General features: G+C 43.0%; 2 protein-coding genes across 4 annotated transcripts in view; one reads left to right on the top strand and one right to left on the bottom strand.

Moving 5' to 3' along the window:
- LOC106588971 (zinc finger protein DPF3) overlaps nt 1-6,177 on the top strand; it is a 55,641-nt gene extending 49,464 nt beyond the window's left edge. For both annotated transcript variants that reach the window (XM_014178686.3, XM_014178604.3), the window contains 4 exons: nt 1,498-1,623; nt 2,051-2,173; nt 2,284-3,101; nt 3,350-6,177. In XM_014178686.3, the coding sequence (XP_014034161.2) occupies nt 1,498-1,623; nt 2,051-2,173; nt 2,284-2,447 (413 nt within the window). In that variant the 3' untranslated portion in view covers nt 2,448-3,101; nt 3,350-6,177. The remainder of the gene's footprint in view (nt 1-1,497; nt 1,624-2,050; nt 2,174-2,283; nt 3,102-3,349) is intronic.
- A 1,376-nt stretch (nt 6,178-7,553) lies between these two features.
- The window catches only part of LOC106588600 (regulator of G-protein signaling 6), a 78,207-nt gene continuing 58,463 nt past the window's right edge, over nt 7,554-27,297 (bottom strand). For both annotated transcript variants that reach the window (XM_014178214.3, XM_082973053.1), the window contains exons 6-17: nt 19,037-19,088; nt 18,306-18,370; nt 17,824-17,900; nt 17,171-17,252; nt 16,344-16,418; nt 14,612-14,716; nt 14,255-14,427; nt 13,633-13,758; nt 13,184-13,370; nt 12,503-12,595; nt 11,881-11,934; nt 7,554-11,630 (exon numbers count right to left, since the gene is read on the bottom strand). In XM_014178214.3, coding sequence (XP_014033689.1) covers nt 11,580-11,630; nt 11,881-11,934; nt 12,503-12,595; nt 13,184-13,370; nt 13,633-13,758; nt 14,255-14,427; nt 14,612-14,716; nt 16,344-16,418; nt 17,171-17,252; nt 17,824-17,900; nt 18,306-18,370; nt 19,037-19,088 — 1,140 coding nt within the window. In that variant the 3' untranslated portion in view covers nt 7,554-11,579. The remainder of the gene's footprint in view (nt 11,631-11,880; nt 11,935-12,502; nt 12,596-13,183; nt 13,371-13,632; nt 13,759-14,254; nt 14,428-14,611; nt 14,717-16,343; nt 16,419-17,170; nt 17,253-17,823; nt 17,901-18,305; nt 18,371-19,036; nt 19,089-27,297) is intronic.

Here is a 27,297-nt window from a genome sequence, read left to right as displayed (position 1 = left end):
TAGTGTTCCGTTGAATTAAATTATGTTGAACACTAACTCCGCCGCATTTTGGTCCATTTCTGAAGACAGCCGTTACATTGTCTTAAAATAATTTATTTACTAATCTAAGTAATTCACAGAAATGCATAACAAACAGATATGGTTACAAGGAAAAGATAAGAGAATGTGCCCTAGTGGGCTAAACCGGCATGGCGGCTTGTTACACAAAGAAAGGGGGTTGGGCTTGAATGAAAGAGCGGGAAGACTGAGGAACAGAGAAAGCAGCTATGCCATTTTAAATACAGTATCCTATGCATTCTAAATTACCGCCCATTTGGAAAAGGAAAATGCAGTAAATATTTACTCTGAGCTGCGCTTCGGTAGGTTGGTCGTAGATGCTGGCCGTGTTGGCCAACAGAGGTCTTCCTGTCCTCGGAAGAATGTCACTGGTGGTAAATTGGATACGTTGTAGTATCTGTGTTGTGTGTTAGACTGGATACGTCGTCCGTCCTTTCCTAGCCCACGTCTACAGCGGCCGCTGCTAACTCAACGGCTAGGAAGTATCACTTCTGTAGTGAATGAGAGTTCAACGTTCATACCATTCACAACCAAAGCTCACGCTGAGGTTGGCTTAGTTCTGTACTTGACATGTGAGTCCTTTTAACGCAGAGGCTGCAGACCTCACGTACCCAGAACAGACTGGTTACTTTTTGTCACTGACTTATATAGTGGCGAGGGGAGAAGGGTGTGTTTCATCGTTTATAACCCCTGTCTCTTCACAGGGGCGGGCCACTGATTGGTCAGGGCTCTTTCCTTATGAAAACCCAATTCTCTCATTTGGAAGCTAAAATTATATTTAATCTCCTAACAAACAATTTCAATATCAAATATTTAAATTGCACAACAATTCCATGTGAAGAATGTGTAGACTTTCCCAGGTACAGTTTATGTCGTCCTGTCATCAGTCATAATGTCTCAGCTGACAACCGAACTGACATCCATACTCATTAAGTACCTGGTATATTTCCAACTGGTTCTATTACCGAAATATGGTTCTTTTCCCCCCACTTGTTTGATGTTCCCAGACTTTCTATATTTAACAAAGGCTATTCAAAAGTCCTTCAGTAGGCTCAGAGAGAGAGGGGAAGGGAGAAAGGTATTTATTGGGGGCGTCATAAACCTTAACCACAGGCCAACGTCATGACCCTACCAAATACTAATTGAGTGTATGTAAACTTCTGACCCACTGGGAATGTGAGGAAAGAAATAAAAGCTGAAATAAATAATTCTGTCTGCTATTATTCTTACATTTCACATTCTTAAAATAAAGTGGTGATCCTAACTGACCTAAGACAGGGAATTTTTACTCTGATTAAATGTCAGGAATTGTGAAAAACTGAGTTTAGATGTATTTGGCTAAGGTGTATGTAAACTTCCAACTTCAACTGTAAATGCAATTTGTCTCAGACACATTCTCAGGGAAGAAGTGAATGTTTTGTCTCTGTTTTGTGCTCTCAGTCTGTGGGAAGCGCTACAAAAACCGTACAGGGCTGAGTTACCACTACACCCATTCCCACCTGGCAGAGGAGAGGGGGTCCGAGTCCTCCCGGTCACCCTCCACACAACGCTCCGACAGACACAAACGTAAGACACTCATATTCAAGGCCTCTAAAATGTCTCTTCTGGTGTCACCATCAGCAACAGAAATGTACAGAGAGCATATGTGGGGGTGTTTTTAAATGTTATTGCTATTTCTAGTACATGGTTTGCATGTTTTTTCGAGCTTTGTTGCAGGTACCTCTGTAGGTGTAACACTGCACCAGGTTTAGGAACCCTGAGCTTACAGTTCCATCTGCACGTCATGGCTGACTACCTCCACTGGGCTCTCAACATGTGATTTCTGTCTTCAGTGCAAATTCACTAGCTCCATTTTAACTATCGATGTACACTAATCATTTTCAGGTCAGCCCTGTCTAATGAGGTCTTTTGGAGAAAAAAAATCTTCAGAAATTGTTAAAATGTCTGAATGCTTGGTTCAGGGCTCAGTGTTTGATCCAGCCTTCTTTTGCAGGTCAGAAGGGCCCAGGTGGGTCTGCCAGTACCAATAACTACTGTAACTTGTGCCGGTGCACACCAGGCTCCAACAGGGGTAAATCTGGGGAGAGGTTACCCTGCTCAGTCTGCCGGTGCTCCAGTGAGTACCCTGCTCTGCTACACAGCATCCAAACAATGATTATGACTAAGCTGTACTGATTGCTGTACTATAGCTGTTATGCCGTCCTCATCCTGTCATTTTGTTGCCAGCTGGACGCCCAGAAGAGAAGGAGGACAGCAGGCCGTTTGCCAGGGCAGAGGAACTATTTGGCACCACCTCAGAGAGCGACACGTCCACGTTTCACGGCTTTGAGGACGATGAGCTTGAAGAGCCCTCGTCAAACGGCAAGGGGACATCCAACCGATACAGATAGAGAAGAACTTACTAGGTTTAAAGACTATTTTTAATATGGATAACCTCTAGCAAAAGTCTGCTGCTTCTTTTTAAATGTTTTTTTGTTGTTGTGGAAAGCACAATTGATTATTTCAGGAGAGAAATGCAAGAAGTGTTATTTTATTATCTACTGAACCTTGTTTAATAATTTATGAACATGTTTTTTACATTAACTTTGAAAGCAACAAGAAACAGAGTGTTTCTTGACAAGTGACTTGCTCTTCATGTGAAACTGAAGGAAGAATCATTTCTTGGATTTTTTTCCCCCCTGGAACAGAAAAGGCAATTATGGTATGAACAAACACTGGAATGTGGATATCATTGTATTGCTCTTTTTGGGATGATTTGCCAGAGAAAATGAAATTCAATAATTTATCTGAATTTAAACAACTTAAATGATAAACTTGAGTTTGGATGCGGTATGAATGTCAACACCAACCCATCCCTCGGCTTGTTGATGTCACTGGAATCACCAGGAAGTTTTTAAAGAGGAGCTTTTAGATGATACCTCCACTGCTTCATTCTCTGGATTATAATAATGTGACAATGAAGGAGTGAAGTGAAGGATTGACGTGTGTGGATGAAGCAGAGGGCTATGAAGACATAACAGAAGCAGGGCATGGCTAGCTGAAAGGTAAGTACCTAGGTCCTATTCACACATTATAGTAGTACAGCACTTTCTCATTTAAATGCAAGGTATATCCTTATTCCATCAGATCATGCTAGAGGGCTTTGCACTTTGAAGAACATTGAATGTAAAAATGCTTATGTTAATCTCGATCACCATCAACAAAGAAAGATACAAAAAAAAAAATGCTGCTGGTGCTCTTATGCCAGTTATCTTGGAGAGGGGTGAGTCTGACCTATTTCTCTCTGTTGTAGGCGTACCATGGAATGAAGATCCAGAGGGCTGTGAAGCCAGTGAGGGGTGAGGTTCAGGACCCTCAACACTGGGCCTCTACACACCCCTCCACTGGACTCAAAAAACCTATCTGGCTGACAGTCAGACACCATACAGCCATTCAGCCAGCCTGCCAGCGACCACACAACCCCATACTCTCCGACTCAGACATTTTCTCTTTTTGAATTTCCCCCCTGAGAATATGTATTGATTATCCCAGATGGAACGTAGAAAACGAGTGGCTCCACATACAGTGAGTCTCTCCTGCACTGCAATGCACTGTGCTGTACGGTACCTATCCTGTATAAGGAAAGGTCAGGGCTATGGGTTCTGTGCCCACAGGGAGTGTTTGGACCCTGTGTGTTGCTACTCTACGGCTGTGTCCACCATGCCCATGGGATCCAATGTGACACTGAGACGTCATTAACTTCATCACTGTGCCAGCCTGCGACCCAGTTGGGAACCAGCTCTGACAGCCATAGTGACCTGATTGAACCACTCTGACCTCTAACTTCTGACCCCTGCCATAGCGACGGTGCTGAACTCCCTCCGTCACTAATACAACAAAACCTCTGGACTACTTAGACATGCTCTTTTCTCCTCTCTCTTCTCTTGCTCTCTTTAATGTCAAACTAATGTAGAGTTTGCTTTAATCCCATCTGTCCTCATGTTTCAGAATTGTGCTATATTCCTTTGTTTTAAACAGAATATTGACAGATTGGGTTCTTAGTGTCATTTAAGTGTATCTGCTGAATATTCTGTCTTCTGTTTGTTCTGGCTTTGTTGATATTTCTTTCTACAATACCTACTATTACTACTACAGTACTACTACTCAGGCAAATGATTTGTACTGCTGTTGATTGTTCTTGTGTCTGCATAATGATGCAGTCAGTATCAGGCCGATCTCCCCTGCCTGCCTCATGATGTATTCTATTGGTCAAAAGGATAGAAATACCTGATGAGGGTGTTGACAAGGAATCAGAAAGGGCAATAAAATAAAATGGATGCCGCATAGTTTAGTCATCACACTGACACATGTCTATTTAGCCCAGCTTTAACAAACCATTGCAATAACAAAACATTCTGAACTGTGCCCAACTGAGTTCTTGGGCACATTCCTCCAATTTCTCTCCTTCCTCTGATTCCTCAAACACTTTTGTTCAGAATCACTTTTAGGTAACTGCCAAAATAAAGGAAACACTTCAGTAAATGAGGGATACAAAGTATATTGAAAGCAGGTGCTTCCACACAGGTGTGGTTCCTGAGTTAATTAAGCAATTAAAACATCCCATCATGCATAGGGTGATGTATAAAAATGCCCAGTTGCCCATTATTCTTTTGCTACCATGGCTAGAAGAAGTGATTTTGAAAGAGGGGTCTCAAAAGAGCAGAGCTAGGGGGTTAAAAGTGTTCGGGTGTGCGTGCATGCTTGCACTTTTTAATGGATGGGGATAAGCAATTGAACACTTATGGGAGATTCTGGAGTGGCACCTGAGGCAGCGTTTTCCACCACCATCCACAAAACACCAAATGATGGAATTTCTCATGGAAGAATGGTGTTGCATCCCTCCAATATAGTTCCAGACACTTGTAGAATCTATGCCAAGGGGCATTTTAGCTGTTCTGGCTGTTAGTGGTGTCCCGACGCCCTATTAAGACACTTTATGTTGGTGTTTACTTTATTTTGCCAGTTACCTATACATGGCATATGTACATAATGCGAGGAGAGGTATGTACAATTGCAGAAGAGCTGTAAAACAATGTTATGTGACATTTTGATTTAAGTGCTATATTAGGCATGGATACTTTATGAAGTGTAAAGGGTGCTTGGGATATTGAGCCAAAAACGTGTTGATGTATTGTATATCTGTCACACAAAGTCATGTGTCCTTCCATGTGGTCATATGAGCAAGTTGTTAGTTGTTCCATTAGCTAAAAGAACCTGAAAATGCAAGATAGCATTTAAATAGAAAGGAATGTCTCAAATGTTGGCACATTAGACACTCACTTACAATACACATTCTTAACACTGAATTCCCTCAGGGACACCTTCATCCACAGTTTCTAGGTCTTTTTTATGGATAATTATTTTGGTAATCAGCAACAACCTCCCTATCAATTACATGGTCATCAGTCATTTTGGAATGACAACCTGCTACTGATGTAGGATCTTAATTTGACCTGTATTGTCGCAGCAAAATAATTCTACAGCAACAGGATTTAAATGTTTAGTCCATAATTCTGCCTGATCGGTGGTCAGGCTATTAGCTAGTCAAAATGAGGCTACATGAAAAGTGTCATATTGTTAATATAACTGTGTTAGTGCAGGTTTTCAATGAATTAATGACAAACCTCATCTGCAAATTCTCAGCAGCAAAAGAGTGATCAAATTAAAGTCTTACATCTCTATTAACCCCCCTGGAGTCAGCGGAGAGTGTGTGGTTTATGGTTAACATTTTCTTTCACTGGTGACTTCCTCTAACAAACGGGTCTAGCATGGTGCACTTCCAAACAACACTCATTAAAGTCAGTGATGTCTGTATAGAAACAAGTGTCATCACCACCAATCATATAATCTTGCATAGCCTGTATACCTCGTCAAAGACGGCAATAACCCAAGAGCTCTCAGCAAGCCTTCCTGAGTTAGCGGGGAGTGCAGGGGTTGGAATGGAGCCAAGAACAGATGAAATGGACTTGACCGGTCATTTTATCTTCAACTGTAAATAACTAAAATCGAGAGAATGACGTCCTTTGTTTGTTAAACTATTTTTATTGTAATGAAAGAAAATAAAGAATGAGACTCCGCCCACTCCCGATGTTTGGGGATGTTTTGCTGTGGTCCTATTTAACCATTGTTGCTATTGTAGTATTTACGTTACTACCCAGTTATAAGAGTAACTGGTTACCAATATGCTACTAACTGCTTACCAATATTCTTCTAACTGGTTACCAATATGTTACGAACTGGTTACCAAAATGCTACGAACTGGTTACCAATATGTTACTAACTGGTTACCAATATGCTACTAACTGGTTACTAACTGGTTACCAATATGCTTCGAACTGATTACCAAAATGCTACTAACTGGTTACCAAAATGCTACGAACTGGTTACCAATATGTTACTAACTGGTTACCAATATGTTACTAACTGATTACCAATATGTTACTAACTGGTTACCAATATGTTACTAACTGGTTACCAATATGCTACAAACTGGTTACCAATATGCTACTAACTGGTTACTAACTGGTTACCAATATGCTTCGAACTGGTTACCAATATGTTACTAACTGGTTACCAATATGTTACTAACTGGTTACCAATATGTTACTAACTGGTTACCAATATGCTACTAACTGGTTACTAACTGGTTACCAATATGCTTCGAACTGGTTACCAAAATGCTACTAACTGGTTACCAAAATGCTACTAACTGGTTACCAAAATGCTACGAACTGGGTACCAAAATGCTACGAACTGGTTACCAAAATGCTACTAACTGGGTACCAAAATGATACTAACTGGTTACCAAAATGCTACTAACTTTTTACCAAAATGCTACTAAATGGTTACCAATATGCTACTAACTGGGTACCAAAATGATACTAACTGGGTACCAAAATGATACTGGGTACCAAAATGCTACTAACTGGTTACCAAAATGCTACTAACTGGGTACCAATATGGTACTAACTGGTTACCAAAATGCTACTAACTGGGTACCAAAATGCTACTAACTGGTTACCAAAATGCTACTAACTGGTTACCAAAATGCTATTAACTGGTTACCAAAATGCTACTAACTGGGTACCAAAATGCTACTAACTGGGTACCAAAATGCTACTAACTGGGTACCAAAATGCTACTAACTGGTTACCAAAATGCTACTAACTGGGTACCAATATGCTACTAACTGGGTACCAAAATGCTACTAACTGGGTACCAAAATGCTACTAACTGGGTACCAAAATGCTACTAACTGGGTACCAAAATGCTACTAACTGGTTACCAAAATGCTACTAACTGGGTACCAATATGCTACTAACTGGGTACCAAAATGCTACTAACTGGGTACCAAAATGCTACTAACTGGGTACCAATATGCTACTAACTGGGTACCAATATGCTACTAACTGGGTGCCACATGTGCTACTGTAAATGAGAGGCGGACACCATGTAGATGGAGGTCCCAAGGTTTTATTTTTTAGTCCCCTCAAGATATCAGGTGCATGGGTCTTTTAGAGTGCTAATAGTCATTTTGCTGATTGAGAAACTAGAAGCACAAATGCCCTGGATATGTTACATGCATAGTAATGTGCCCATACCATAACATGTGCTTTTAGATAATGGAAATCTATATAGCCAATTTATATACAATGCACTCTGTACACACACACACAGTGCTATTGTGTTTGTGCAGACAATATTCTTTAAAGGGATATTTCACCCAAATTACAAAATTATACTTTGGTTTCCTTACCCTGTAAGCAGTCTATGGACAAGGTATGACAGCAATCCATGCTTTGGTTTAGTTTCCCTGGCAGTGGTGGCACTGTTCTCAAATGCTGGCCTAGCTAGCAGAAATTGTTCCATTCTGCTTCCAGGGCAAGATTTGTGGCAATAAATGTCAACCTGTGGGATTTGTGCTACAAAGCCTAAAACGTTAGCATTTGGAAACTAAACCAAAGCATGGATTTCTGTCATACATTGTCTATAGACTGCTTACAGGGTAAGGAAGCCAATATGTCATTTTGTAATTTGGGCGAACTATCCTTCAATAAATTAAGCATCTCAATAAATTAAGCATTTCTATCTTATAGTCAAGAGGTTTTAGTTTATGATAATCATATAAATATCAACCTGTACTGTGCATGGCAGCAACTCTAATTTAATTTGAAATACTGTAATTCTCTCAGTATTTGACTTTAGTAATATTGACTCTGGCAGTTGATCATATGCCCCCCTTACCACACGAGGGAGCTGTTGTGCTGTGAATGATACCCTCCTCTATCTCAGGACTTTGGGAGAGTAGAAGAGCGATGCAGCAGAGGCCTTCAGATGAATCATGTATCTTCCAGTTCCAGGGGTGGATGTGATATCAGTCAGGTGCATCCTGTTGGTTTATGTCCTTTCAGCAGGGATGTTTGTTGTTCTGTTCAGTGGTGGAGATCGAGGTAATTTCCCTTTTGGTTGTGTTTGAAGATAGAAGAAGAAGAACCAAGCAGCTTGCTGGTTGGCTGTGCACGTAACCTTTTTCCCCCAGCTCAGACTCCCTAAACTTCATTTCACAGAGCATTTTCCCTAACAAGCATACACACTGTTTGGCAAATAAAACAATGGCTTGCAACAACATGACATGAGGAATAATACATACACATATCTCAGTAATGACTGAGCATGTAAGTCATGGTTTACATTGACATGAATGCAACAAAAAGGCTAGCACTAAATGAAACATGCTTCTCTTGGGTTGTTAAGCGATATAGGATCCTTCTGATTGCGGGGTGATGACATATTTCGACATCCAAATAAATATTCCTGCCACAGTCCTCCTGTTCGGGCATGCCTGGCCACCATGGCCCATAGAGGACTGTGCATGGTGTTTACTCTCCTTTAGATGACACTGGTGACATTCCAAAGTGGTAGTGATGCAGGGCTTTTTTATTAGGACAGTAGTATGATTTGATATGTTTTCTTATTTTTCTTACAATTTTTATCCTGTTTCAGCATATAAAAAATGCTTGGAAAGATCAGAGGTTGGACCTAAGCAAGTGTTTAAACTTCTCCGCACCCCGACGGTCACCAGCTAAACTGTCGCCCTATCAACAATCTGAGATTTCCTCCGTGTGAATGTCACTTAAATAGCTCTGTGACTGGTCAAATGTGGCATTTATTTGGCATGTATCTGCTTGAAAAGGTGCACGATAATACGGAAACACCATGTATCACATTGTTATTGATCATTACATTGTTGGGTTTTGAGTTTGCAAGAAAGGCATTTCACTGTACTTGTGCATGTGACATTAAAACTTGAAACTTGGTGCTGTGTAAAATACTAAATAAGGCTGAAATCACTGATTCAGAGACAACATTATTGAGATTTTCCATAAGGGACAGGGTTTTCAAGCTTTAAAGCTGTCTATATTGATTTAATCAAACGGTAGGTGTTCTCTTGAATGTATGATTGTCTGTGTTGGCCAGGTCTCATTTTAGAAATAGGCCTATGACCTCAATTGGACTTCATGCTTTCAATAAATAAAAATCCAACCATAGCATGAATTCTAAACAAACACAATTTGATGAAACATGCAATGATTAATTGTAGATTCTCTATCAAGCCCTTATGCCTACTCCTGGAATGTAATAAAACATGGAGAATTTCCCTCAAAGTCGCTTCTATAATAACAATTACAATACCTTAGATTTATGGGCAAACAAAAATATATTCCCAATCACTGCAAAAATGATAGGTTTTAAGTTTCTATCAGTAAATAGGATTATATGGTGTACTGTATAAGAAAAAAAATATGATACAGATTTAGACAAAGATAAAGATATAAAAAAAGAGATTTGTTAAATACAGAACAGAAAAGTGTCCTCCTGCTGTCCTTATTGCTGACTGCCTAGTGTGGGCAGACTGTACTGTATATGTATATTCAGTTGAAGTCGGAAGTTTACATACACTTAGGTTGGAGTCATTAAAACTTGTTTTTCAACCACTGTCTTCTTAACAAAACTGTAGTTTTGGCAAGTCGGTTAGGACATCTACTTTGTGCATGACACAAGTAATATTTCCAACAATTGTTATTTCACTTATAATACACTGTTTCACAAGTCCAGTGGGTCAGAAGTTTACATACACTAAGTTGACTGTGCCTTTAAACAGCTTGGAAAATTCCAGAAAATGATGTCATGGCTTTAGAAGCTTCTGATAGGCTAATTTGAGTCAATTGGAGGTGTACCTGTGGATGTATTTCAAGACCTACCTTCAAATGGAGTGCCACTTTGCTTGACATCATGGGAAAATCAAAAGAAATCAGCCAAGACCTCAGAAAAAAAAGTCTGGTTCATCCTTGGGAGCAATTTCCAAATGCCTGAAGGTACCACGTTCATCTGTACAAAGAATAGTTTGCAAGTATAAACACCATAGGACCACGCAGCTGTCATACTGCTCAGGTAGGAAAAAGGGGGAAGCTTGCAAGCCGAAGAACACCATCCCAACCGTGAAGCACGGGGGTGGCAGCATCATGTTGTGGGTGTGCTTTGCTGCAAGAGGGACTGGTGCACTTCACAAAATAGATGGCATCATGAGGCAGGAAAAGTATGTGGATATATTGAAGCAACATCTCAAGACATCAGTCAGGAAGTTAAAGCTTGGTTGCAAATGGGTCTTCCAAATGGACAATGACCCCAAGCATACTTCCAAAGTTGTGGCAAAATGGCTTAAGGACAACAAAGTCAAGGTATTGGAGTGGCCATCACAAAGCCCTGACCTCAATCCTATAGAAAATGTGTGGGCAGAACTGAAAAGGCATGTGCGAGCAAAGAAGCTTACAAACCTGACTCAGTTACACCAGCTCTGTCAGGAGGAATGGGCCAGAATTCACCCAACTTATTGTGGGAAGCTTGTGGAAGGCTACCCGAAACATTTGACCCAAGTTAAACAATTTAAAGGCAATGCTACCAAATACTAATTGAGTGCATGTAAACTTCTGACCCACTGGGAATGTGATGAAATAAATAAAAGCTGAAATAAATCATTCTCTCTACTATTATTCTGACTTTTCACAGTCTTAAAATAAAGTGGTGATCCTAACTGACCTAAGACAGGGAATTTTTACTCTGATTAAATGTGGAATTGTGAAAAACTGAGTTTAAATGTATTTGGCTAAGGTGTATGTAAACTTCGACTTTAACTCTATGTATATCTGTATATGTCCCACTATGACTCATTGAGCTTGTATGTAGCCCTACTGTATGTGCTTGTACTGTGTTCATGCCATGTGGTGAGTGGGTCAAGACCCCCCCCCCCCCCCCCCCACCAGCTGGCATGATCTGTGGTTCTGTGAGTAGTCCTAATTCCAGCGCTGCATGGTACTGTGTGTGACCCACCAGAGCAGAGCTCCCCACCCCAGCAGCGCCCCTCTCCCTGCATGGTCATGACCCCTCCAGGGATGTCTGCGTGTGCCCCTCCAGCCCAGGCAGTGTCAGGATGACTGCATCAGCCCTGTCAGCCGCTTGCCCGTCAACGACTTGCCCTGGAAAATGGAAACAAACTTTACTGGCTGAGTTTTTGAAAAATAATGCAGTCTGTGTACAGTGCTGTGCCAAGAAAGTACTAAGACTAGTTACCCCTGCATAAATGTTGAGCACTTACCTGTCCTTAAAATGGTAATAAATACCATCCAAAGACCTCTGCACTACTAGCCTGCACAATTATATTGAACTTGAAAAAGATCTTCATTAGGTTGCGTGCCCGTGATACAGCCCCAGTTCCTGGTGACTTACCACACTGCGGGTGAACTTCTCCAGGGAGGTACGGCGGCCCTGCTCACCCTCTGTCTGTGAATAGGGGCAGCATGGTGTTGGGTTGGGTGGGAAACGGTGAGAGGCATGGGGAGGGGAGGGCATGAGGGAAGATTAGAAAAGTGTCAAGGAAAAACACAGGTTACATTTTAGGCCATGAAGCCAGAAGCGGTGGCTGTGGTAGAAGAGCTAGGGGCCAGGCCAGCAGGAGGGAGTGTCTTTTAAGGGGACTACATAACACAGGGATGCACTGCTGCTGCTCACCAAGAGAAGATGATGCTTTGATCTGCTGTGGTGCTGATCATCCTAGTACACAGTATAACAGGACTTGCTTTATATTCCATTTTAGAGAGCTGTGAATGTATAAATCCGAAGGAGTCAAATAATATAATAAACTGAACGACATGAATACTCGAGCAAAGGTAAGCCGTCTCAGTTCAGATTTAAATGGTGATATGGTATCTGTAGAAAGTGTGGATTTGAGAATAAAGTTGCATCTTCCAAATAAAAGTATGGAGTGCTTTCAAACATATTTAGTAAATGCATATTATCACAGGTTTAAGATGGTGGAGTTGTGACTGAGTAGGTGTTAGTTACCGCTCACCAGCTTCTTTCTGGCTTGCAGGAGGTCCTGATAAATGTTGGATCTCAGGAAGCGTGCATAGCTGTCACTTTTCATCAACTTGAAGATGTGTTCCTGTAGAAGAAGGAGAGGTGGTTGATTGTGTGTGTGTGTGTGTGTGTGTGTGTGTGTGTGTGTGTGTGTGTGTGTGTGTGTGTGTGTGTGTGTGTGTGTGTGTGTGTGTGTGTGTGTGTGTGTGTGTGTGTGTGTGTGTGTTGAGTTGACGATTATGTAAGAGTAGGAACGAAGGAGCTGAGTGTAAACCATGCTTGATAACATGGAGGGAAGAAGGAGTCTCCTGAGATGGCTGAATGAACACAAAGCCATCATATAGCCATTGAAGCTAATGCACCGTGAGGCAGTTGCCCTCAAACAAAGCAAATACAGTTCGAATCTAGGATGAATGCATGTGCCATTCACAGGTATTACTCGGCCCATTAGACCCTGAAAAACATAGTTTCTTCACCACCATTCACTTAATTTCCTTTCACTCCATCTGTCCATCCACCCCCCTCTCAGCCAGCAGTGTGTGGGTGGGGATTATGATGTTATGTGTTTGTGTGAGTGGTTGAATGTGTGTGCAGTAGTAGCAGTAATATTGACAGTCTGTGTGGGCGTGCATGCATATGTGTTTGAGTGAATATGGGAGACTGTGATATGTACCTGTGCGTCCTCATAGCTGTATCGTCCAGGATCTTTTAGGTTATGGCTGGTGAGCTCATAGCTGTGGGAGTCCAGGTTGATGGAGCTGGGTGCACCCTCTGCCAGGAACTCCTGCCAGATCTCCTGGGCCCTGGCTGCCACGTTCTCAAGGGGCCTCCGCTTCAGGTCCTGCACTGCCAACCAGAACCTATTCAAGGGGCACAGGTAGGGCACAGCCAATAGAGATCAGTGTCTGCATTCACTTCCTAGTGTTAAACTGCCAGGAGAGGAGAGCGCCCCCTTGTGGACATGCATAGCAGTCATTCCATTTCATCTCATTGCTGCCACTCAAAAGCCTCTATTGGCCTGGGGAATATAAATGGATGTGAAACAGTAGAAGGGAAGAAGATAGTGACAGTGTTATCATTGGGAACTGCGCCTGCCTGAGCCTATAAGGCTCCACCTCTCACCGGAGGTTCTCTGAGCTGAACTCCGACTCCAGGAACTTGAGGAAAGCGTCCCGTCCTGCTGGGTCCTTGAGGGCCTCCTCCAGAGAGAAGCCCCACTTCTTCACACGGTGCTGGCTGGGGTCCCGGCTGCTCACAGGGAAGAACGGAGAGAGGCGACTGTGAGGCATCTCAGAATGCCAATCAAACCTAGCATAGAGCTGGTTTACAGTACATGCTATTCTCACACTATGCTCCCACAGTACATACGTTGTGGGTGTGCATGCTGTTTGTGGATGAATAGGGAAAGAAAGAGGAGCTAGCCATGGGGGTATCATGACATTTCGGCCAGCACCTGAGAGCACTAACCCTCTGCCTGACCCCACTAGTCATTTGAGGAGTGATTATGTTTGACTAGTGAGGTCGGTCCATGGGGCCTATGGCCTCACGCCACCGGAGGCTGCTGAGGGGAGGACAGCTCATAATAATGGCTGGAATGGAGTAAATGGAACGGTATCAAACACATGGAGGCCATGTTCGATTACCATTCCATTTATTCCATTCCAGCCATTCCTATGAGCCCGTCCTCCCCAATTAAGGTTCCACCAACCTCCTGTGCCCCACACTGCCTCCCCAGTGAACCCACCTAGCCTCCAGGTCCCAGAAAGTCATGTCATCGCTGATCCAGGGGTTGGACGGTTCAACAGTTGACGCTAAAGGATCGTAGACCATGAACTGTTCTGTGTAGCTCATGAGGCTGTCTGCTACTTTGGACATTTTCATACAGTGTCTGTCCAGCTGCATGTTCAAGAAGGAAATCTGAGAGAGAGAAGACGGCAGAAGGAGAGAGTAGCTCATTAATCAAGAGGAGAGTTGGCGTTATGATTGATGAGTGAGACAGATAGGCAGACAGACAGACAGATAGGCAGACAGACAGACAGCAGGAAATAATGGATAATGGCGGTGTTAGTAATGACCTGTCAGGAGCATCACAGTGTGTTACCTCCTTCTGCACGTCCTCTCTGGTGGGCTTCCTGGCCGGCTGGGACGGGAGAGACTGATGGACTGGACTCTGAGTCTGGGTGTCATCTGTTACCCCATACACCGACTGGACACGGACAGAATGGATATACATGTATGTTATTTGTATTTGTATTTATTATGGATCCCCATTAGCTGCTGCTAAAGCAGCAGCTACTCTTCCTGGGGTCCAGCAACATTAAGGCAGTTTATACAATTTTAAAACATTACAATACATTCACAGATTTCACAACACAGTGTGCCCTCAGACCCCTACTCCACCACTACCACATATCTACAGTACTAAATCAATGTGTATGTATAGTGTGTATGTTATCGTGTGTGCGTGCATGCGTGTATGCATGTGCGTGTGTGTATGCATGCATGCATGTGTCTGCGCCAATGTTTGTGTTTCTTCACAGTCCCCGCTGTTCCATAAGGTGTTTTTTTATCTGTTTTTTAAATCTAATTTTACTGCTTGCGTCAGTTACTTGATTTGGAATAGAGTTCTATGTAGTCATGGCTCTATGTAGTACTGTGTGCCTCCCATAGTCTGTTCTGGACTTGGGGACTGTAAAGAGACATCTTGTGGCATGTCCTGTGGAGTATGCATGGGGTGTCCGAGCTGTGTGCCAGTAGTTTAGACAGACAGCTCGGTGCATTCAACATGTCAATACCTCTCATAAATAAAAGTAGTGATTAAGTCAATCTCTCCTCCACTTTCAGCTAGGAGAGATTGACCTGCATATTATTAATACTAGCTCTCTGTGCACATCCAAGGGCCAGCCGTGCTGCCCTGTTCTGAGCCAATTGCAATTGGCACCTGACCGTATGACTGAACAGTAGTCAAGGTGCAACAAAACTAGGGCCTGTAGGACCTGCCTTGGTGATAGTGTTGTTAAGAAGGCAGAGCAACACTTTATTATAGCCAGACTTCTCCCCATCTTAGCTACTACTGCATCAATATGTTTTGACCATTTACAATCTAGTGTTACTCCAAGCAGTTTAGTCATCTCAACTTGCTCAATTTCCACATTCTTTATTACAATATTTAGTTGAGGTTTAGGGTTTAGTGAGTGTTTTGTTCCAAATACAATGCTTTTAGTTTTAGAAATATTTAGGGCTAACTTATTCCTTGCCACCCACTGAAACTAACTGCAGCTCTTTATTGAGTGTTGCAGTCATTTCAGTCGCTGTAGTAGCTGACGTGTAGTGTTGAGTCATCCGCATACATAGAAACTCTGGCTTTACTCAAAGTCAGTGGCATGTCGTTAGTAAAAATTTTAAAAAGCAAGGGGCCTTAACAGCTACCCTGGGGAATTCCTGATTCTAACTGGATTATATTTGATAGGCTTCCATTAAATAACACCCTCTGTGTTCTGTTAGACAAGTAACTCATTATCCACATTATAGTAGGGGGTGTAAAGCCATAACACATAAGCTTTTCCAGCAGCAGACTATGATCAATAATGTCAAAAGCTGCACTGAAGTCTAACAAGACAGCCCCCACAATCATTTTATCATCAATTTCTCTCAGCCAATCATCAGTCATTTGTGTAAGTGCTGTGCTTGTTGAGTGTCCTTCCCTATAAGCATGCTGAAATTCTGTTGTCAATTTGTTTCCGTATTGCTTATGCACTCACCCTCAACACACGCACACAGATACATACATACATAAACAGAGACCACTCATCACTAAAAGCCTTCTCCCTTACCTTTTTCACCCTCTGTGGATTCTTCTCTCTCTGGCACTTGCGAATGTCCATCTCTGTGGTGTTTACACAGCCTGGCTGTGAGAGAGTTAGTTTCCAGGTCAGATTATAGTGGGTCACCAGACACATCCTTCCCTAGCCTGGAGGCTAGACTTAATTCAACACTGGAGTTGGCTAATAAAGAGCCCCACTAGGATCCAGATTAATTCAGGCTAACCCAGGCCCCACCAGACATTAAAACACTTTATTGTTCTAACAGTGGAGCCCTACAGGACTTTCACTGTAACATTCCTTGTCCTTTCATCATGCCCTCTCTCTATCCCTCCTTCAGACCTTAGCACCACCACCTCCTCCTCTCAGCTTGGCACCACCACCCTCCTCCCCTTCTCCTTTCAGCTTACCACCACCACCACCACCTCCTCCTCTCAGCTTAGCACCATCACCCTCCTCCCCTCCCCCTTTCAGTTTACCACCACCTCCTCCTCTCAGCTTAGCACCACCACCCTCCTCCCCTCCTCCTTTCAGTTTACCACCACTTCCTCCTCTCAGCTTAGCACCACCACCCTCCTCCCCTCCTCCTTTCAGTTTACCACCACTTCCTCCTCTCAGCTTAGCACCACCACCCTCCTCCTCTCCTCCTTTCAGTTTACCACCACTTCCTCCTCTCAGCTTAGCACCACCACCCTCCTCCCCTCCTCCTTTCAGTTTACCACCACTTCCTCCTCTCAGCTTAGCACCACCACCCTCCTCCCCTCCTCCTTTCAGTTTACCACCACTTCCTCCTCTCAGTTTAACACCAGCACCCTCCTTCCCTCCTCCTTTCAGCTTACCACAGGGCGATGGACGTCCCAGAATGCCCTCTCCTGGCTGTCTAGGATCTTCCTCTCAGCCTTGTCCTTCTTCCTGTCGATCCTGAGGGTAGGGGAGAGAGGACAGAGCCAAGTCAATACTGAGAACACAGACAGACATGTCACTCTTAATGAGAGACCAGAGGAGGGTAAAAGCTCAAAGTGGAAGTCACAACCTGTTTCGTCACCAAACAATCCGTGGTCTGGCCGCTGGCTGGTTGGGTACAACTCTTACATAACTGACATTTACTGATCAGTGCTTGGTTGGACTGTTTCTCTCTCTCTCACTCTGAATGTAACAGAGCTAAAATGTATTATCTCTCAACTACAGTAAATACTTAGTGCTCAGACTATAATCATTTGAAAGGGTAATCATGACCAATTAGGTTTTTCTCATGTCCTGATATCGTGTTTACAAATGTCAACCAGCAGATGGAGATGTAGTGGAAGGAACAGTGATAAAAGTCAATGAGTAAAATATCACCTAGAAAGTAACCTAGGGGTATGCATCAGGCACACTGGTGACTCTATAGTCACCTGCATCAATGCATGAAATATAAGGAATACACTGACATAGGGCACAAAACCACAATATGTTGTGTGCGTGCTCTTTTGCCTAGTTACTGTCCACTCACTTGACCTGCGCCTCAGCTTGCATGAAGATGAACTCCCACTTCCTGGCGAAGGCCCTCTGCAGTCGAGCCAGGTTCTCCTGTAAGACCCCCCAATCATAGAAATATGAGGGGTAAGAGTAAACCAGTGAAGATTCTTGGGTAATTGCATCGCTATAATGCTTTTTGCTGCATAAAGCTAGCCAGCTCAGCTTAACCAGGAAGTAATATCATGGCTGTTGTAATTTGCATATAATAAGGGCATCTGCTGGACAAGTGAGCAATACAAACATCTGTCATACATATTCAATGAAGTCACCTATTTGAATTGTGGGGAAAACAACACTCTGACCAAACCTATATAGCATGGAATAGACCAGTACTCAGGAGCATGGCATGTGATCTGAGAGTATCTGTAGTTGTGTAGTTGATACCTCTGTTAAAGAGTCAGTAGTGTATTAATGGTGTACTGACGACAGTTCCAGTAGGGTGAATAGGGGACTCACAGCCTCGTAGTCAGCTAGCTCCAGCCTGGCCTTGTTCTGCATGGTGCGCTTGCACAGGTAAATAGCTGCAGAGGAGATTGAAGACAGCAGAGTGTAGTCAGTTACTTGCAGTTACTGTTGCTTGGTAGACTGCCTGCCTTTAGTGATATTGCCAAACAAATGTCACATATGCTGTAACGCCAGTTGTAAGTGTAGTTTATTTCTTGCAAACAAATGCCACCTACTCGGTTCCCGCCTGAGTAAATCTGTTCTGATCAGAGTGCGGTGAGCAATATTTAATGAGACAGTTGGCAACTTTCCCATTTACATAATCAGGCTGGAGAAATGCCATGCAAACATGAAACCCTGGAGATGTACAATAATGTCACGTAAGACCTCTGTACCCTGATTGGCTAATATAGCGCTGCAGACCTGGGGGTAAAATGAGATCCTACTGGGGAAATAGTGGTATGCATTACAGAGTGGGCCACTCAATCAATACTGGGTGTAAGACAACAACAGATCCATAGTCTGTGTTCAAACTCTAGGCAGGAGGATATGACACAGTCTGGGCCAGACACTCTGCTCTCACTTTGCTCTGAGCTGGGCTATAGGTTAGGCTGGCATGGTGGGGCATCAGGGGGGAATATCTGGGGGTTACGCATAATGAAAATATGAGGGGTAACATTTAGACACATTTGAGTTCAGTGATATTTTCTCAATCCACCCTTAGGGACCACAACATAACTTACCATAGTCTGTGTTTTCAGGTTCCCAACAATTAGAGGGCCAGAAGTATGGAGCCTGAGGAGGAAAGTGGAGAGATCATTAACTTACTCATCATCTTAAGATCATTTATACATCAGAGCATCTGCCCAAGACTGGAGAGGGTCTCCTTTTTACTGTTTTTCCTAATGTTGATGCAGACAATTTTCACGCTGTCCCTAGGAGCAGTGTTTGAAGTAAACAGCTCATTTTCTTTTTGTTTCACTCAGTAAACATTTTTGTGTTGAGTATGTGGATTAAAATGTTCAAATAATGAAGTTTTAAACACATTTCTGAGACACAGTTTGGTTTGAAGATGGGCAGCCCCGGTTTTAATATGCATGCTGTGTCCAGTCCACCCTGACTCATAGCCCTAAGTCCTGTTGAGATGAAGATGCTGGAGAACACACAAACCGTCCATACTCTTTGTTCATGCCTTTAGCTATATTCAATAGCTATATTCTCCATTCAGATTTCTTTGACTATTGCAATTGATATTTCAGATTCACAGTTCATTCCATGATGCATAAATAATGGTTTCTCAGATCTATCATTTTTAATGATGGGTAGAATTAGAATGCAGAGATGTGCCAAGACATCTCCAATATCAGACCTGACTGCCCTTAACCAACACAAAAATATCCTGTGGCGTTCTGCATTAGCATCGAACTGCCCCCGCGATATGCAACTTTTTAGGGAAGTTAGAAACCAATACACACAGGCAGTTAGAAACGCCAAGGCTAGCTTTTTCAAACAGAAATTCGCTTCGTGCAACTCCAACTCTAAAAAGTTCTGGGACATTGTAAAGTCCATGGAGAATAAGAACACCTCCTCCCAACTGCCCACTGCACTGAGGATAGGAAACTCTGTCACCACCGATAAGCCCACTATAATTGAGAATTTCAATAAGCATTTTTCTACGGCTGGCCATGCTTTCCACCTAACTACCCCTACTGCATTCAACAGCACTGCACCCCCCACAGCTACTCGCCCAAGCCTCCCCCATTTCTCCTTCTCCCAAATCCATTCAGCTGATGTTCTGAAAGAGCTGCAAAATCTGGACCCCTACAAATCAGCTGGGCTTGACAATCTGGACCCTTTCTTTCTAAAATTATCTGCCGAAATTATTGCAACCCCTATTACTAGCCTGTTCAACCTCTCTTTCGTGTCGTCTGAGATTCCCATAGATTGGAAAGCAGCTGCTGTCATCCCCCTCTTCAAAGGAGGTGACACTCTTGACCCAAATTGCTACAGACCTATATCCATCCTACCCTGCCTATCTAAGGTCTTCGAAAGCCAAGTCAACAAACAGATTACCGACCATTTCGAATCCCACCACACCCTCTCCGCTATGCAATCTGGTTTCAGAGCTGGTCATGGGTGCACCTCAGCCACGCTCAAGGTCCTAAACGACATCGTAACCGCCATCGATAAGAAACAATACTGTGCTGCCGTATTCATTGACCTGGCCAAAGCTTTTGACTCTGTTAATCACCACTTCCTCATCGGCAGACTCAGTAGCCTTGGTTTCTCAAACGATTACGTCGCCTGGTTCACCAACTACTTCTCTGACAGAGTTCAGTGTGTCAAATCGGAGGGCCTACTGTCTGGACCTCTGGCAGTCTCTATGGGGGTACCACAGGGTTCAATTCTTGGGCCAACTCTTTTCTCTGTATACATAAATGATGTCGCTCTTGCTGCTGGTGAATCTCTGATCCACCTCTACGCAGACGACACCATTCTGTACACTTCTGGCCCTTCTTTGGACACTGTGTTAACAACCCTCCAGACGAGCTTCAATGCCATTCAACTCTCCTTCCGTGGTCTCCAACTGCTCCTAAACACAAGTAAAACTAAATGCATGCTCTTCAACCGATCGCTGCCTGCACCTGCCCGCCTGTCCAGCATCACTTCTCTGGACGGTTCTAACTTAGAATTTGTGGACAACTACAAATACCTAGGTGTCTGGTTAGACTGTAAACTCTCCTTCGAGACTCACATCAATCATCTCCAATCCAAAGTGAAATCTCGAATTGGCTTCCTATTTCGCAACAAAGCATCCTTCACTCATGCTGCCAAACATACCCTCGTAAAACTGACCATCCTACCAATCCTCGACTTCGGCGATGTCATTTACAAAATAGCTTCCAATACCCTACTCAACAAGCTGGATGCAGTCTATCACAGTGCCATCCGTTTTGTCACCAAAGCCCCATATACTACCCACCACTGCGACCTGTACGCTCTCGTTGGCTGGCCTTCGCTTCATAATCGTCGCCAAACACATTGGCTCCAGGTCATCTACAAGACCCTGCTAGGTAAAGTCCCCCCTTATCTCCGCTCACTAGTCACAATAGCAGCACCCACCTGTAGCACGCGCTCCAGCAGGTATATCTCTCTGGTCACCCCTAAAGCCAACTCCTCCTTTGGTCGTCTCTCCTTCCAGTTCTCTGCTGCCAATGACTGGAACGAACTACAAAAATCTCTGAAACTGGAAACACTTATCTCCCTCACTAGCTTTAAGCACCAGCTGTCAGAGCAGCTCACAGATCACTGCACCTGTACATAGCCCATCTATAATTTAGCCCAAACTACTACCTCTTCCCCTACTGTATTTATTTATTTTATTTATTTTGCTCCTTTGCACCATATTATTTATATTTTATCTCTGAACTTTCTTCAAACTACAAATCTACCATTCCAGTGTTTTTCTTGCTATACTTTATTTACTTTGCCACCATGGCATTTTTTTGCCTTTACCTCCCTTATCTCACATCATTTGCTCACATTGTATATAGTCTTTTTTTTTTTTTTCTACTGCATCATTGATTGTATGTTGTTTTACTCCATGTGTAACTCTGTGTTTTTGTATGTTGTCGAACTGCTTTGCTTTATCTTGGCCAGGTCGCAATTGTAAATGAGAACTTGTTCTCAACTTGCCTACCTGGTTAAATAAAGGTGAAATAAATAAAATAAATAAAATAAATAAATAAATATCACTCATATAATTAGCTTAAAGCCCCCATGCAGTCTTTGTAATTGTACTTTTCTAAATCAGCACTGTATGTCTAAAAGATCACTGTGAGTGTTTAGTGAAAATCTGTAATTTAAATGCTCAGTCTGATCATGTGGGTGTTAGGAAACAAATTTGAAGATATTTACATACACTGCCCTGATTGGCAGATAGGATGGTCTAGAGCCTACCCGCTTACCCAGATGAACAGTCATTGGTCTATTATAATCAGATCACACTGTGACATCATGATGTGGGCCAAACGTTCCATCCCACCTGAACAGGCTGAAATGTCTGGATTTCTTTTCAAACAGCTCTTACACAAAAAGGGCATTATCATAATTTTCACAGTTTCTGAGTGTTATTTCGACCTCATAGTGTGGAAATATCATAACTGCACTGCCCCTTTAACAACAAAAGGCTAACAAGATGAATGATATATGAATATGTGTCAGAATCAACACATCAAACAGACAGGTTAACATGTATTTTCTCAAGTCTAAACCAAACTGCAGCAGTGACATTTTATGGTGTGACTCTGCTCATAGCCGCGGGAAGTAGGGGTGCTGAAGGTGCTGCAAATTGAAATACTTTTGCCAAAATTATTTAAAATAAATGTACAAATTCTTAATAGTACACCAGAGAGCATAATTTAGCCACAGAGGATCAGTAGCTTTTAAAAAATAGCTGTGGATTAAGTTTTATCACAAGCATTTACAGTTGTGAAAGCTGCAATTTGGGCAGCATGCATGCCAAATATAGAACAGCTTGTTGCATTGTGGCCAAAGACAAATAATCTATAGAAGAATTTTGGAACTTTTAACCCTGGCACTTTGACTGTTAAAATCATGGGTACACAAGCATTGGTTGCCAGGCCTGACTTGGGGTGCGACACTGGACACTCTGGCCGAGGAATAGGGTTGATCCAAGTGTTCTGACCTCACAACGGCAGTCATGCACCCAAGCTAACTGACTAACGGTGGCTAGCTTGCTAGCTACTTCAAGACACAAATGTGAGAACACCTCACTCTGACCATTTTACTCGCCCAAGCAGAGCTGGTTAGGCTGTTTTCATTTTATCCAGAGCATTGGTGACTGTAACTCTGCTGCTGGCAACAATTGAATAACGTTTATTTGCTGACGTTTACTGACACTGGTCCTATTGAATGAGTGTTGAGCATTCGTAAATGCATCAGTTACTCACACTCAGAAGAAAAGTGCTCTGAAATCGGAGTAGATAGCCAGAGTGAATTTACGAACGCACCCTTGAATGGGAAGTTGGGCCAAAATTCACCCAACTTATTGTGGGAAGCTTGTGGAAGGCTACCTGAAACGTTTGATCCAAGTTCAACAATTTAAAGGCAATGCTACCAAATACTAATTGAGTGTATGTAAACTTCTGACCCACTGGGAATGTGATGAAAGAAATAAAAGTTGAAATAAATCCTTCTCTCAACTATTATTCTGACATTTCACATTCTTAAAATAAAGTGGTGATTCTAACTGACCTAAGACAGGACATTTTTACTAGGATTAAATGTCAGGAATTGTGAAAAACTGAGTTTAAATGTATTTGGCTAAGGTTTTTGTAAACTTCCAACTTCAACTGTAAGTATTCAGACCCTTAACTTAGTACTTTGTTGAAGCACATTTGGCAGCGATTACAGCCTCGAGTCTTCTTGGGGATGACGCTACAAGCTTGGCACATCTGTGTTTGGGGAGTTTCTCCCATTCTTCTCTGTAGATCCTCTCAAGCTCTGTCAGGTTGGTTGGGGAGCGTCGCTGCACAGCTATTTTCTGGTCTCTCTAGAGATGTTAGAGTCTGGGCTCTGGCTTGGCCACTCAAGGACATTCAGAGACTTGTCCCGAAGCCACTCCTGCATTGTCTTGACTTGTGCTTAGGGTCGTTGTCCTGTTGGAAGGTGAACCTTCGCCCTAGTCTGTGGTCCTGAGTGCTCTGGAGAAGGTTTTCATCAAGGATCTGTCTGTACTTTGCTCTGTTCATCTTTCCCTCCATCCTGACTAGTCTCCCAGTCCCTGCCACTGAAAAACATCCCCACAGCATGATGCTGCCACCACCATGCTTCACCGTAGGGATGGTGCAAAGTTTCCTCCAGATGTGACGTTTGGCATTCAGGTCAAAGAGTTCAATCTTGGTTTTCATCAGACCAGAGAATCTTGTTTCTCATGGTCTGAGAGTCCTTTAGGCGCCTTTGGGCAAACTCCGAAAACGTTTTTCTTCTTCTCCCAGACAATTGGCCGGGGCCAATTTAATTTCTTGGCTTTTCAATATTTTTTCTGCCAAAAGCCAGCTATTACTGGCTAATGGAAACCCTGAGCCGGACAAGTGACCGGGACCCAGGAAGATTTATCATTTAATGGACATTTTAGGAATTTACCAGTCATCCATATGCATTGGGTGTGTAACTCATTAGGCTGTCCACCCACTCAGCCAGCACCATTAATAATCAAGGGATATTGGCCAAATGAGCCACATTTACATGCCCTTAAAAACAGTCTATAAAAAATTACAAAAACACTATTCCTTGTGTTTCGAATTTCGATGTGTAGCATATGTAAAACTTAATAGCCCATTGTTTATTTGGTATTTACTTTCCTAAAACAATAATTGTCCAGCTCATTTTCAGCTGTGGGAAATTTGAGCACTAAATGCAACAAGGAATTGCTATAGACAGGTGTCCACTGTATGATATTAATATTTAAAAAGTAAATATCAAGGAAGAGAAGCTTAGTCCTAGCCCCAGAGAGAGAGAGAGAGAGAGAGAGAGATGCCGGAGGCATGCTATGACACCAACATTCATTAATTTATCCTTGTCAGCTGGCTACTGCATCTGCTATACAGATATAGGCATACAGAAGGAGGCTAATTCAAACATTTTCTATCTGAATATGTTTTATAAAGATAAGTATTATATTGTTATATTATAGGGGTAACTCTGGTAGGCCTAAAACATTATTCCTCACCTTAAGTTCAACTGTCAGAGTCAGTTGGAGCGCCTGTGCGCACTGCCTTCATGTCATAGGCCTTCAGTATAATAGAGGCTAATAGCCACACCACACCAAACCTTCACAAACGTTTCTAGACTTTATTAAGGTAATATCAAAAGTAAGTCAAGCCATTGTTTATCGGGAAAATATGAGCAGGAAACACAACATTACAGTTGGAACTTCATTTGGTCAAAGAAAATGGCTCAACAGAATGAAACAAAACACTTGCGAACTGGTTTAAACATTCACAAAGGTTTTGAACAGGCTGTATTGCAGCAAAAAACAAAAACAAAAAATTAAATGTAAATGCAATTACCAAGAAAGGCTAGTGCCTACCATACCCAACAAATAACAGCAAATAGGCTAATGATGTTTATTTTACAACAGGCCTTATAACCAATCTTAAACTAAATACAGAATTTAGCCAACGAAAATGTCTCCTCAGAATTAAACATAACACATTTTGCATAGGCTATTTAAAGAACTGATTTAGACTAATGCATATGCCTACAACAATAAAAATGATATACATAACAAAAATAATAAAACAAATGATTACATTTTTTTTTTCTTTTTTGCATCCTACTTGAATAGCAAGTTGCACATACAGTACCAGTCAAAAGTTTGGACACATTTGTTTTTCAACGGGACAATGACCCAACACACCTCCAGGCTGTGTAATGGCTATTTGACCAAGAAGGAGAGTGATGTTGTGCTGCATCAGATGACCTGGCCTCCACAATCACCCGACCTCAACCCAATTGAGATGGTTTGGGATGAGTTGGACCGCAGAGTGAAGGAAAAGCGTGTGCTCAGCATATGCTCAGCATATGTAGGAACTCCTTCAAGACTGTTGGAAAAGCATTCCAGGTGAAGCTGGTTGAGAGAATGCCAAGAGTGTGCAAAGCTGTCATCAAGGCAAAGGTGGCTACTTTGAAGAATCTCAAATATAAACATACACTGCTCAAAAAAATAAAGGGAACACTTAAACAACACAATGTAACTCCAAGTCAATCACACTTCTGTGAAATCAAACTGTCCACTTAGGAAGCAACACTGATTGACAATAAATTTCACATGCTGTTGTGCAAATGGAATAGACAACAGGTGGAAATTATAGGCAATTAGCAAGACACCCCCAATAAAGGAGTGGTTCTGCAGGTGGTGACCACAGACCACTTCTCAGTTCCTATGCTTCCTGGCTGATCTTTTGATCACTTTTGAATGCTGGCGGTGCTTTCACTCTAATGGTAGCATGAGACGGAGTCTACAACCCACACAAGTGGCTCAGGTAGTGCAGCTCATCCAGGATGGCACATCAATGCGAGCTGTAGCAAGAAGGTTTGCTGTGTCTGTCAGCGTAGTGTCCAGAGCATGGAGGTGCTACCAGGAGACAGGCCAGTACATCAGGAGACGTGGAGGAGGCTGTAGGAGGGCAACAACCCAGCAGCAGGACCGCTACCTCCGCCTTTGTGCAAGGAGGAGCAGGAGGAGCACTGCCAGAGCCCTGCAAAATGACCTCCAGCAGGCCACAAATGTGCATGTGTCTGCTCAAACGGTCAGAAACAGACTCCATGAGGGTGGTATGAGGGCCCGACGTCCACAGGTGGGGGTTGTGCTTACAGTCCAACACCGTGCAGGATGTTTGGCATTTGCCAGAGAACACCAAGATTGGCCGTGGAGAATGTTCTGCTGCCTGCAACATCCTCCAGCATGACCGGTTTGGCGGTGGGTCAGTCATGGTGTGGGGTGGCATTTCTTTGGGGGGCCGCACAGCCCTCCATGTGCTCGCCAGAGGTAGCCTGACTGCCATTAGGTACCGAGATGAGATCCTCAGACCCCTTGTGAGACCATATGCTGGTGCGGTTGGCCCTGGGTTCCTCCTAATGCAAGACAATGCTAGACCTCATGTGGCTGGAGTGTGTCAGCAGTTCCTGCAAGAGGAAGGCATTGATGCTATGGACTGGCCCGCCCGTTCCCCAGACCTGAATCCAATTGAGCACATCTGGGACATCATGTCTCGCTCCATCCACCAACGCCACGTTGCACCACAGACTGTCCAGGAGTTGGCGGATGCTTTAGTCCAGGTCTGGGAGGAGATCCCTCAGGAGACCATCCGCCACCTCATCAGGAGCATGCCCAGGCGTTTTAGGGAGGTCATACAGGCACGTGGAGGCCACACACACTACTGAGCCTCATTTTGACTTGTTTTAAGGACATTACATC

The sequence above is a fragment of the Salmo salar genome, chromosome 01 (assembly GCF_965601325.2).
Source record: "Salmo salar chromosome 01, fSalSal1, whole genome shotgun sequence".
Taxonomy (NCBI): Eukaryota; Metazoa; Chordata; class Actinopteri; order Salmoniformes; family Salmonidae; genus Salmo; species Salmo salar.
This window is presented reverse-complemented; position numbering and strand designations above follow the sequence as displayed.